Source organism: Gorilla gorilla, chromosome 5, assembly GCF_029281585.2.
Source record: "Gorilla gorilla gorilla isolate KB3781 chromosome 5, NHGRI_mGorGor1-v2.1_pri, whole genome shotgun sequence".
NCBI classification, from domain to species: Eukaryota; Metazoa; Chordata; class Mammalia; order Primates; family Hominidae; genus Gorilla; species Gorilla gorilla.
The window spans coordinates 160,339,623-160,353,676 of record NC_073229.2 but is presented as its reverse complement, the minus strand read 5'-3'; the positions used below and the strand labels follow the sequence as shown (position 1 = coordinate 160,353,676).

At 37.8% G+C, this 14,054-nt stretch overlaps 1 protein-coding gene across 2 annotated transcripts in view; it reads right to left on the bottom strand.

The window, feature by feature from the left end:
- PDE7B (phosphodiesterase 7B) overlaps window positions 1-14,054 on the bottom strand; it is a 343,143-nt gene that overhangs the window by 35,760 nt on the left and 293,329 nt on the right. For both annotated transcript variants that reach the window (XM_004044729.5, XM_019030183.4), the window contains 5 exons: window positions 9,497-9,648; window positions 7,830-7,893; window positions 5,735-5,830; window positions 2,807-2,907; window positions 1,227-1,358 (listed from right to left, as the gene is read on the bottom strand). In XM_004044729.5, coding sequence (XP_004044777.3) covers window positions 1,227-1,358; window positions 2,807-2,907; window positions 5,735-5,830; window positions 7,830-7,893; window positions 9,497-9,648 — 545 coding nt within the window. The remainder of the gene's footprint in view (window positions 1-1,226; window positions 1,359-2,806; window positions 2,908-5,734; window positions 5,831-7,829; window positions 7,894-9,496; window positions 9,649-14,054) is intronic.

Below are 14,054 nucleotides of genomic sequence, written 5' to 3'. Positions count from 1 at the left end.
TGGGTCATAGTAAGTGTTGAATAAAGGTTAAACAGTTTGTTGAACTGAACTTTTTAAAAGAAATTTTTTTCATCTTTTTGATGTTCCTTAGTATAGTTAATAGTGATGGTATATAGCCAAAAATAAAGGGATCACAATTTTTTGACAAAATTGAAGTTTCCTATTATTTTCAAGTCCTTTTAAACAATTTTTACTTTCAGTATTTACAAGCACCAATTTGGCTAAGAAAAGTTTCAGCTTTTTTTCTAGCCAGCTATAGGACACTGAAGATATCTGTATGGTACTATGTGATATTGCTTTGCCTTTAACTTTGTCCCTAAATCTTGAAAGACATGGATCTATAGCCTCCAAGAGATCCTAAGACCAGTTGAACAGGTGAGTGATATAGGTAGTATCCTGAATGTGGTCCCTAGACCTATACCCCAATTTCTCCCTAGTCATAATCAAAGAGATCCTTCTCGGTCGGGCATGGTAGCTCATGCCTGTAGTCCCAGGTGGCTCATGCCAGTAATCCTAGTGTTTTGGTAGGCTGAGGTGGGATGATCACTTGAGGCCAGGAGTTCGAGACTAGCCTGGGCAACATAGTGAGACCTCGTCCCTACGAAAAACAGAATTAGTCAGGTGTGGCGGCACATGCCTGTAGTCTGAGCTACTAGGGAGGCTGAGGTGGAGGGATTGTTTGAGCTCAGGAATTCCAGGCTGCAGTGAGCTATGATTGCACTGTTGCACTCCAGCCTGGGTGAGAAAGCAAGACCCTGTTTCTGAAAACACACACACACACACACACACACACACACACACACACACACACACACACACACACACGGATCATTCTCTCTTCTCTTTCCTTACAGGGACAAGGCCAGAGAATTAGAGAATAAATTTACTGATGGGAAAAGAAAAACAGCAGCTCACTTTATTCTAGTAAAGTCTTTGGATACAAAGAACAGCACAAGTATTACTCTTTAGAGATTTTAAAAAACAATTGTATTGACGTGAGCTAATTCCTCAAACCTCTTTCAAACTGGGATTAAGTTTGCTTGGATTTTGCTCATTTTGAGCATCTGAGTTTGAACAAATTTTTGAGGGCAGAGATTGTGTTTCATTCATCTTTGAACTTCTAGGACCCTAAAACAAGGCTTTCTCCATGGGCAAGATTCAGGCTTGAGCACCGGGCCTAAGGCGATTGACCATACTGTGGCTGGCTCCAGGTTGGGCTCCCTTACCTGATATAGGTTTGCAAGATGGTGGTTAGTTTTTATCAAAAATGGCTGGTTCACCCCTGGGTGGTCCACATCGTGTGCTGCTGCAGCCAGCAGTCCAAGCATGATGTCCAGAGGCGTGAGGAAGCTGGCGAGCTGTTAAAAAAAACAAATTGGGAGATTGATTGGTGTATTTTCACAAATAGGCTCATAATCATTTTGGCTAAATCAAACACAATGAATCATCATGGCATTGTTTAAGCCTATCAGCCAGACCTTTACCCTTTGAAGCATTAAATGAGGTGATAGTCACATGAAATCACAGGCAAAAAGGAAAGGACTGTGTGGACAATATTGGGTAAACTCAAATTGTGTAGATTATTCTGGTATCCCCTTCTTCCTATTCCACTCTGTTTTGTTTTGTTGTTGTGATGGCATTGCTGGTTGGCAACAGTGCTGTTGGGTGGATAGGGAGAAGACAGGGCCTGAAATCAGCCTTGCTCCTAGAGAAATGTGTAAATGAAGAAAAAAGTTGGTCACGTGATGGACCTACTTAAAAATCATTTGTGTATTTCAACTGTCTAATATATCTTTGCCACTTTGAAAGAAGTGGGCCGACTTGCAAGATCTGCATTTTTTTCAATGTGTAATAAATAGTGGGAGAATGTATGAGAATCTGTGATTTTCTGGTTAGCTAGGAAAATAAGCAGAGACATGAGAATCCAATACTAACTTTAAAAATACAACTGTATGACATAGTACAATGTTTAGACTACTTGGAAATTAAAAAACAGAGCCATTAATGTCCTTGGGATATGTTGCAGGGATGAGGCACCCACCCAGCTTTGCCCTGAGAGTGCCTGTTTGACATCTGAATATTTAGTTGTTGCTGTCAAAGCATCCGCATATGTAGGGGGATGTTAAAAACAGATTGAACTCAACAGTCTTAGAATATAATTTTCCAGAAACCTTAAGAAAACTCATCCTGTACCTTGTACCAACAGACTTTCAGTCTAAGGACTGCCTGAATGTTGAGTATTGAGCATTATTACAATGTTTTTAATTTTTAACTTTGGATTGGTTTATTGCATCAGAACATGCTTGCTAAGAGGTCTTTGACATTCACAAGTTTTCTTGGGCCCTAGATCAGGATATCCAGTTGGCTCAATAGGAAATAGAACATCAGACTTGAGGAGCTTTGATTCCATTTGTTGATCAAAACTCATGCAGTAGGAGACTTTTCCCAACAAAGTTCAATGCTGGTGCTGTTTGTGGCAAAGATCTAAGGCACGGAGCTAGTTCTATGGACTGTTGAAGGTATCTAAGATGTAGATTGCCATAGAGAGGAAGTTTTTTTTTTTTTTTGTCCAAATGCAGCCTCAAAAATATACAAAATACGAAAGAAAACCTCAGATGAGTCCCATCCTTTTTCGTGAACATTGTAAGATTTTCAGAGCTGATACGAACCTTAATATCAATAATTTGTGTTCACATTGTTAATGACACATAACATAGTTACTCAGATATGTTGGGTAACTTGGGCCTAGCAGGTAGTTTCCTTGGCATTTCCAGGTGGCTGAGGAGGCAGCTGGGTCTTGTCTTACCTTTGGCTCTTTCAGGTAGCAGTGCATGGCCTGGGTGACGTCGGCTGCGTGAACAGCATTGTGATACGGGTTTTGGCTGTGGTAATCTTCTTGAACCATGACTGGGAGGTAAACAGATAACTCAATCAACTAAAACCCAAATAGGAGTGGCATACTAGCTTAGACTTAACTGTGGGTGCTTTTTGCTTAAAAATATCAGTGCCTCCAAAATGTGCAGCATAGAGATGCTTTAAAAATAAACGTGGTTTGCAAGCTTGGCAGTTCTGCTAGGCTGTTTTTAGCAGAGAGCAGAGATGGACAGCAGAGGGGAGAAAGGCCAAAAGGATTTGTGAAGCATTGGGATTTCTCACCTCCTTCATAAATCCCCGCTTTCTGACATTCATAAAGGCTGTCATTCATAGGAAAAATAAATACGTAGGAAAAGGACAACTTTATCTCACACTATAGTTTAATTGAGTTTCTGCTGTTTATAAATAATATGCCACAAATGAGGTTTCCTTCAAAGAGCCCAAGTAGCATCAGAATACTGATATCCAAAGACTGGTTTAACACTTGAATAACAAATACCAATGAAAGCAAATCTGGGCCTCTTAGGGCAGAGATGCAGGGTATTGCCTTGATCCAACTGTGGACTTCTTGGATTTATTTCTACCTTATTCAAGTTAGAGTATCATCTTTCATGCTCCTGCAGTCTAATGCAAGGCTTAGAGTACTCTTGGAACCAAGTAGAGACACAGGCAAGGCGATTTTGGTTTGCTATTTATGGAAGACGCTAACCTGCTTAAGCTCATAACCAAGGCGATGCTTAGGATGCAATATATTCAGTGTGTATAGACTGTCCTGATTTGCAAGTGTGGCCAGATTCTCTCAGCCCATTGCTATGAATCTGGCTCTGGATTACAGTGTTAATTCTGTTGTCAAGTCTTTGTATTCTTTACATATTTTCTGGGTAGATACACGTGTCCAAAGTATCTATATCTGTATCTCCCTTTTCGGACAAATCAAAATTATTTGGCCCTATGCATGGCCATTTCTTTGCTCAATCAATTAAAATACAATCAGCTTGAGGTTATTTGGATTTCTGGAAATTAGCCATGTTGTGACTGGTTTCAAATATTTCTGTTGTGTTGCACATACTTTTTATTCAGCAGGTATATTTTACAATTATATTTAAACCCTCTATCACTTTAATGTCTGTATTGGGCAAGTTACTTAACTGCAAGTTCCCTCAGTTTCCTCCTCTGTAAAATGGGGATAGCAATAGCTCTGAGCTCAAAGTGGAGTAAGGATTAAATGTGTTTATTAATATATGCAAGTCCTTGGAAGAGCTTCCAGCAGATGTAAGCACCATAGAAACCTGGTTGTGGCTCCCATTATTATTGTCATGCCTGTTATTTTCTTCTGATGGCATTAAGTCAGCTTCCAAAATCAAAGTACAGCCATGTGGCAAGTCAAAAAGAAGCCAGAAACATGTAAATGGCAGAGGAAAGTCATTTGGTGATTAGAAATGTCCCCTGAAAAATTCACTGGCAGATAAATAAGAATATGCACAAATTTAAATAAGAACTGAGGCTGCCTTTTGATACAGAGTAATGATGGAGGTGAGTGGAAAAATGGTGGACTCCCAAGTCGACAGAGCTAGGCTTGGGCTCATATTCTGCCACTTACTAGCTGTTGGCCTTGGGCAAGTAATGAAACCTCTTTGTACCTCTCCTAAACTATGGGACAAATGGTGATAATAACATCCTACTTGCAGATTTGTTTAAGTGGTTAGAAATAACTTGCCAAAAGTACTCTGCTCATAGTGGGCACTACATAAATGGTAGTTATTATTATTTTTTAAAAAGCCTTTTGAAAATTTTCAACAACTCATGTCCTGATTAAAATTATTTGAGGCGCATGCTGCTGGAGGTTTGTTAATATGTCAGCAGACCAGTGTCTTCTTTGAAAACGATATGTTCCTGATGGTTTTCTTTATATATAATTTATTATAAACATAACTACACTTGACCCTTGAGAACATGGGTTTAAACCATGTGAGTCCACTTGTACTCAGATTCTTTCTGCCTTGGCCACCCTGAGACAGGAAGACCAACCCCTCGTCTTCCTCCTCTTCCTCAGCCTACTCAGTGTGAAGATGACAAGGATGAAGAGCTTTATGATGATCCATATCCACTTGATGAATAGGAAATACATTTTCTCTTCCCTGTCATTTATTTATTTATTTATTTATTTATTTATTTTTAAGACAGAGTCTTGCACTGTCGCCCAGGCTGGAGTGCAGTGGCACAATCTTGGCTCACTGCAACCTCCACCTCCTGGGTTCAAGTGATTCTCCGTGCCTCAGCCTCCCAAGTGGCTGGGATTACAGGCACCTGCCAACAAGCCTGGCTAATTTTTTTTTGTATTTTTAGTAGAGACAGGGTTTCACTATGCTGGCCAGGCTGGTCTCGAACTCCTGACCTTGTGATACGCCCGCCTCCCAAAGTGCTAGGATTCCCTGTAATTTTTAAAAGAACATTTTCTTTTCTCTATCTTACTTTACTATAAGAATACAATACATAATACAAAGAACATAAAAAGTATGTGTTAATTAACTGTTTATTATTGGTAAGGCTTCCAGTCAACAGTAGTAAGCTATTAGTAGTTAGGTTTTTGAGAGTCAAAAGCTATACATAGATTTTTTGACTACACAGGGGGTTAGCACCCCTAACCCCCAAGTTGTTCGGGATCAACTGTAATCAAGTAAACAATTTTTAAATGATTTAGGATGAACAAGCCATATTTTAAAAGTAAGATGAGATCATTTAAGATTAATTGGAGGTGTGCATCTATCATCCTATGGTTCTTACCACTTTATATTAAAGAGTATTATGCATTGACATTATTCAAGAGAATGGGGCTAGAAATGTGAAAAAAAGGACTTACCTAAAAATCGGTGTAAGGTCACCATATCTAACTTGAAATGGTGAATGAGTCCATGGGTATTGAAGAGGTGGCACAACAGTGTTACCAGGCTGTTTCCTGCAGGAAAACAGTCACTTCCTTTAACTCATTTTGATCACCACTAAAATATCAAGATTGACAATAAGATCTAAAGTCTCTGTAATAAAGTTTCTGTGATAGAATATTTTTTCCCCTTTAGAAGTGAAATTATTCAAGTATAGAGCATATTATTACTATGATCTGATCCTAGGTTTTTTCTTATTGTACAAGTAAAATTAGCTCAGACCTTCTCCCTTCACCAAAGACAATGAAGACATTAAGAGTTAGTTAGAAAGAATCTGCCTACTGAGGTGTCAGGGATACATACACATACACACACACACACATGTGTATATGTGTATTTTTTTAAAGACAGAGCTTATGGCCACTTGAAATGTTCCTTAAGTCACTTCCAATTGACTATTCCATTTACAGGTGTATCTAAACCACCATATTGCTTGATAGTCATAGCCTATTCTTCTTCCTATGGAAAATCACTCAAGAGGAGATCTGACTATGAGCTATTTTAGAATTCAAGTCAGCAGAGATGCAAAATTGAAGCTGTAATGACTTGTAAGCATTCAAGAAATATTGTTTATTTAGGAATAATGATTTTGAATTTTAAAAGCACAGACAATGAGGCCAATGGAACAGAATAGAGAACCCAGAAATAAATTCATGCTTCTGCAGCCAACTAATGTTTGACAAAGGCACCAAAAACACATTGGGGAAACGATAGTCTCTTCAATAAATGGTGCTGGGAAAGTGGGATATCCACATGCAGAAGAATTAAATTAGACCCTCATCTCTCACCATATACAAAAATCAACACTAAAATACATGAGACCTGAAACTATGAAACTACTGGAAGAAAACATACAGGAAATGAAATCAGTTAGGTGGAAATACAATTTATTTCCCCCTGTCGATTTTGCGGCTACTTATAAATCAGTTTCAGCATTTCTTAGATATGTGTGGTATATACTTCATATACTTGTGAGGCTCTTTGACTTCTCCTTTGAACTAGTTGTAGCATCTTACTGGATCTCTAATTAATTGAGTTAAAGAAAATCTCTGTCATGTGGTCATTTTATATGTCTATGAGGGTCATGATTATATTCTCTTTTAAACAAATACCATTGAACAAGTTCTTTTGTTCACAGGTAACTTAGTTTACCAGTACCCGTTTCTCAGTTGATTTGAACGAAATGACATGCAAAATTATGGGATTCTTCTCTCCATGATCTAGTTTTCTTTCCACACTGTAAAGGTCCATTTCGTGGTTTTAGGCTATATTTCTCTCAACTGGATATTGTTTGCCAAGTAATAGAATGATGAGAAAACCATATATAATGACTTAAAAGAGACCTATCAACATCAGCATTAAATGTGATGTCTTTCATTGGCTCTCAAAGCTCATCAGCATTTGTTTAATGGCCAGATAAAAATATAATAGGTTTTTTATTATTTTCTTAAGGAAGGTCTTTATAGGCACAAAAACTTAAGAAGTGACACCAGTGAAGATGTTTACTTTTCCCTTTGGCTGCAGCCTAAGCTTTTATATTCTTTCCTCAGCAATTGTTTTCTTCTGATGATGTCAAACACATTTGAGCAATACCCGCAACAGGGCAGACTTAGCTCACTTAATAAAACTGCATAAGCACCCTGCCCTGTAAAAGTCAGGGCTGATCAGATGTGCTTTTGTTTCTAGTTTTCATCAACTAACAATGAACTCCCTACTTCTGGATGTGGCCAAAATATTCTGCAAGAAAAGAATCTAATCTGTGGTTTCTAAATTCCTCTGGGATGATCAAGGTCACAAGGAAACTGTCTTAAGATTCTAAGGTCAAATTCAGTCCTTATTTTTCATCTGAGTTGATTTTCCCTTACCCCAGTCCTTCTTCAGTAGCTGTAGGTTTATGAAAATGGGGAAAGAAGGAAAAAGGAATAGCAGTGTTTAAAAATAAATTTTGTTTTTCATGAAATTAATCCCACTTTATGGTGTATATTTTAGTGAGAATTCTTTTGGGTAACTTACCATTTGTCAAGCGATCAAACAAGAAAATGTCAAAATCCCACATTCCCACTTTGGAGAGCATATGCTGAAAAGGCAAACAAAAAACAGCACGCAAATGAATCACACTGGAGACTCAAACATTTACTTTGGGATATAGTGGATTAAACAATTAAAAAGTTGAAAATCCTAGCATACTACCATCTAGTGCAAATGAATGGTTTCCCTATGTCCTACAATAAAATCCAAATGCCTCAGCGTGACACAAAAAGACCCTCACAACACATCAGAAAAATGAAGGGATATTAGGTTATTTTTGAGGTTTAGATTGCGTGAGACTTTTACCTAACTCACACAATATTAAAGACAGCCCTAGGACTTGGCCTCTGATAGCTGGACTTCCAGCCCTCTGTCCTTTCCACATCTCACACCACCTTTCTTGAGAGGTGGCTGCTTAGAGGAAAGACACCGCCAAGAGTGCTCTGTCAGTGACATTCCAGGGCTGGGGAAGTTAAGGCTTGTTCTCCTCTCAACAAACAAGCAAACATTCAAAAATTTCCCAATCTCAGACCTTAAGCTGTTAGGAATGATTTTTTTATCCTTTTGGAGGCCTAATATTGGGAATTAGCTCTTTTGACATTACTTGCTGTTCATTTTCTAATGGCATATATTAGTTGCCTGCCTGCCTGCCTGCCTGCCTGCCTGCCTTCCTTCCTTCCCTCCCTCCCACCCTCCTCTCTCCCTTTCCTTTCCTTTCCTTTTTCCTTTCCTTCTTTCTTTCCTTTCCTTCTTTCTTTTCTTTTCTTTCCTTCTTTCTTTTCTTTCCTTCTTTCTTTTTGAGAGCTGGTCTCACTCTGTACCCCAGGCTGGAGTACAGTAGCATCATCATACCTCACTGCAGCCTCAACCTCCTGAGCTTAAGCAATCCTGCTGCCTCGGCCTCTCAAAGTACTGGGATTTACAGGCATGAGGCACTGTGCTTTGCCAGTGGTATATATTTCATAATAGTATATAAATAGTATAATATCACTTAGCATGCAAGCTGTAAAATCTATCTTCGACTTCTGTTTAAACTGGGGCATTTATTGCTGAAATTTAAATTCCTTTGGCAGTTTGGGGTAGACATAACCTGAACACTTTTTTCAGATGGTCACACATTAATTTCCACCCTCAGTCAGATCAATGTATTACAAAAGTAATTGTAGAGTTATTAAAATTTATTCAAATGAATTAAAAATTATGAAAAGGAAAATGCAGTGCATCAATAGCCTAAAGTAGAATTAAGAGTTGATAGTGATTGGGTTATTTTTAGTGTAGCTGTTACAATGAGCTAATTTAATAAATTAAAAAATTTAGTTATTCCCTCATTAGTAATCTGCCGGTCCAAAATTTTGCTTTACTTAGTATTGTGAAAATATGTTTTGTACTTTTATAAAAATGAAAATGGCTAGTATGTGTTAGGCATGGGTATATTAAGCACATAAACATGGTTTACTTCATGCACCTCATAAGGGGGATGTTTCTGTTAATTTCATTTTCTATTAGAGGAACAAGTCCAGATGTATGGAATAATAAACTCAGGGTCACAGAGCTCCTCAGAGGCAGAGTAGGACTCCAACACCAGTGCTATCAGCTGAGGCACATGCTCTTGGCCACTGGCCTGCTGTGAGGAGATGGGGTAGTCAGCTTACCCTTGCTTGTCCAAGGTAGTCTTCATCCAGCAGGTGCAGGGGGGCTTGTGGTATAATTCCACGAAGCAGCCTTGATGCATGGAAGTATCTTTGAAAGCTTAATAGTCTTTTCACCTTTTTCTTGGTGCCAATCTCCCCTGAGTATGTTGTACCTGTGGAAAGTCATCAAGTCAAGAAATTTATATATTTAAAAGAGAGCCAATTTTCTCCACTCTGTAAAAATAAATGTATTAAAAGAAGAGAAATTTAAAAGATGCTTTCTATACTTTTTTTTTTTAAAGTATGCATCGGTTTTTTTTTTTTATACTTTAAGTTTTAGGGTACATGTGCACATTGTGCAGGTTAGTTACATATGTATACATGTGCCATGCTGGTGCGCTGCACCCACTAACTCGTCATCTAGCATTAGGTATATCTCCCAATGCTATCGCTCCCCCCCTCCCCCCACCCCACCACAGTCCCCAGAGTGTGATATTCCCCTTCCTGTGTCCATGTGATCTCATTGTTCAATTCCCACCTATGAGTGAGAATATGCGGTGTTTGGTTTTTTGTTCTTGCGATAGTTTACTGAGAATGATGATTTCCAATTTCATCCATGTCCCTATAAAGGACATGAACTCATCATTTTTTATGGCTGCATAGTATTCCATGGTGTATATGTGCCACATTTTCTTAATCCAGTCTATCATTGTTGGACATTTGGGTTGGTTCCAAGTCTTTGCTATTGTGAATAGTGCTGCTATAAACATACGTGTCCATGTGTCTTTATAGCAGCATGATTTGTAGTCCTTTGGGTATATACCCAGTAATGGGATGGCTGGGTTAAATGGTATTTCTAGTTCTAGATCCCTGAGGAATGGCCACACTGACTTCCACAAGGGTTGAACTAGTTTACAGTCCCACCAACAGTGTAAAAGTGTTCCTATTTCTCCACATCCTCTCCAGCACCTGTTGTTTCCTGACTTTTTAATGATTGCCATTCTAACTGGTGTGAGATGGTATCTCATTGTGGTTTTGATTTGCATTTCTCTGATGGCTAGTGATGATGAGCATTTTTTCATGTGTTTTTTGGCTGCATAAATGTCTTGTTTTCTTTCTATACTTTTAAAAATATGGTCTATTGAACTCTACATTTGAAATGTTTCATGAACATACCTGATATTTGTTTTTTTTTTTAATTTTTACTTATTTATTTTTTGAGACTGGGTCTCACACTGTCATCCAGTCTGGAGTGCAGTGGTGCAATCTTGGCTCACTTCAACCTCTGCCTCCTGGGCTCATGCGATCCTCCCACCTCAGCCTCCTGAGTAGATGGTACTACAGGCATGTGCCACCATGCCTAGCTAATATTTCTATTTTTTGTAGAGACAAGTTTTTGCCATGTTGCCCAGGCTCGTCTTTAACTCCTGAGCTCAAGCTATGTGCCCACCTTGGCCTCCCAAAGTGCTGGGATTATAGGAGAGAGCCACTGCACCCGGCCTAACTAATATTTCTTATATATTACATTTACTAAAATGTCAAGGTGTTTCAGAATGTAATTTTGGAAGGCCATGAAATATATGAATTAAGAATTTCATTTTCTTGTTAATGATGCTGGCATGCTAAGTGAAATTCACACACTTCTGCCTGCATTTGAAATGAGCAGTTATTCTTTTTCTACTATAGCAGAATTGAGACTCAAACATTTAGGCCAAGTTCTCATCCCACACTCTCACTTGTATGATGAATTTTTCCACCTGAATTAGAAGGGTTGTAAATACACCAGTTTACACATGAGGAAATGGTTTCTAATATTCCAGGAACTTCATTGGCAAAGGAATCAATAATCTTGCACAAAAAGTGACCTGGATGCCCCTGACAAGAAGCAGAGAGTGTTTACTCTCTAATGGTGTATTCTCTCTTACTGGTTGCCATAAAAATCTAATCTTGCCAGTAGAGATATTTTAATACTCATTTCACATGTGCCTTTCAAAACTTGAGTGTTGACATCACAGTGATTGTCCAGAAATACCCCAAACACATTATTTGAATGTCTGTCAAGATATTTCTTATCTCAGCTGAAATTATATGAATCACTCTAAGGCCACATTAGTGACGTCTGCTGCCAATTTTGAATGTAGAGTCAGTTTAACAGTCTAGTAGGAAATGTACGGCTCATATGTAAAGTAATTTTGGCTTCTGTCCTACCTTCTCCCATCTCCCCCTTTCCTCTGTGGAACTCAAAAATCACAACAGATGGCAGAGGCAGAGGAAACAATGGGTGCTCCCTGATGGCAGTGAGTGACCAAAATCAGTTTGTTATTTAGGCTGCATTATGCTTGCAAAGGCATAATTCAAGGGCAGGCTATAGGTGGACCAGGTCTGGAGTGGTTCAATTTTACACATGTTGTATTTAGACATCTATCAGAGATTCAGGTGAAGATGCTAAGTAGAAATAAATGGATATAAAATCCAGAGCTTGAGGGAGAAGACTGGGCTTGAGATAAAAACTTGAAAGTTGTCAGATAACATTACCTAGGGAGTAAGTATAGATACAGATGAGAAAAGGATCAAAAAGTCCTGAGTTCTAGACTCTACCTTGACTTTAGATGGGTTTAGAGAAAAGTAGGGAAAATTAAAGAGGACTGGGAAGTATTCCATGAGGGCAGAGGAAAGCCAAGAGAGCATCATTTCCTAGAAGCTTCATGAAGATTGTATTGCTGGGAGGAAGATGCGATCATTAAAATTAAATGCTGCTAATGGGTCAGGTACCATGAAGACTGAGAGTTGGCCATGAACTATTCACAGTACTTGAGCACATTTTATTGTGTGCCTAGAAGCAGCAACACTCTAGAAGTGCCTAGAAGTAGCAACGAGCACTTCTAGCACCCAGATTCTGGTTTTTAAATATGACTTTTTGCTAATAGGAACCAGATTTATCTTGGTGAAATGGCCAATTCTAGGGCAGGGATGGAAAATGTATCAGATGAACTGTAGCATCTTGTTATACTAGAGAATAAGGGGGAGCTCAAAAAATGATGGAATCATTTAAAAATGACAGAAGTGACAACATCAAGGGATCTCTCTGAGAAAATACGGGAAATTTGAGTCTCAAAATGAATAACGAAAGAATGGATTATAAACCATTGGCTGAAGTAAGAACCAATGAGTTCATACAGGTGATAAGGTAAATAAGTAAATAAATAAGGAAGAGTGAAATCTCTTCCTTGTAGACTGTGCCAACTGATAAATGTAGAAGAAATAATAGAGCTGGAAAATTACCATTTTGCACCCGATATGGTAATGACTGATTCAGGCCAGAATCATTAATGGATACTAAAATTATTAAGTGAAAGTTTAAAAAGCAATGGGGTAATTACCCAATATCAAAGCATTTACCCACAGAAGACTTATTAATTGGAGAAGAAAAAAATGGGTAGTTTTTAGTGGAAAAATGTGGAGGGAGCATCATCTTCCCTAAGTAATCCAAGTTAGTGCCACCAGAAACTGACATCATGCTCTTCCTAATGTAATGCACTGAGGATACAACCTCACACATATTGTGTTCCTGCCCCAAATGCACATCTGATTCTAATAAAGAGGAAACATTAGAAAAAATTGTTGAAGAACACTTCACAAAACAATCAGCCTGTGCTCTCTTAAAAAATGTCAATATCATGAAAGACAAAGACAGCCTTAGGTATTGTTTCATAATAATGAATACCAGAGACAGTGCACTAAATGCAATGCATGACCCTTAACTGGATTCTGTATCAGAAAAAATGTCATAAATGACATTATTAGCACAATTTTGGATATGGATTTATGCATGAGACAGTATTTATAAATATTTTAATACTCGTTTCACATGTGCCTTTCAAAACTTGAATGTTGACATCACAGTGATTGTCCAGAAATACCCCAAATACATTATTTGAATGTCTGATAATTGAAGTGTGGTTACAAAAGAATGCCTTCATTCTTAGAAAATACATGCTGAAATATTTAGTGATAAAGTAGCATATGTACAATGAAGTGTTAAGAAAAAATGTATGCAGTAAGGCAAATATTGCAAAATATAACAAATGGTGCATATGGAGAAAGAGTATATGAGTATTCTTGCAGATTTTTGATAAATTGAAGTTATTTTATGATAAAAAGTTTAAGAAGAGAAAAAATGTGAAGAAGTTTGAAACAATATCAAGTGTAGACCACTCTTTTAAGGAGTTTTGCTACATAGGAAAGTAAAGAAATGTAGTGATAGCTCTATATAGAATGAAATCAATTATTCAATAAATAAATTATTCCTATGTTATGTATAAGGAAAATCTAAAAGAAAATATAGATGATCTTTTCCTTTTTTTCATATTCTATAAAATTCCCCCATCTCAAAATACTAAAAGAAAATGTCTTATGTAGCTGAGAGCATACCTATATTTATATAATAAACTCAGAAGCAAGTAAAATAGCCCTGAATGATGGAAATATGCCACAAATGTAGCAAATTGAAATGATGGATTACTTCTTAAACTTCCCTTTAGTTTTCCAAGTAGTGTAGTACTTTAGGAAGATTCATAGT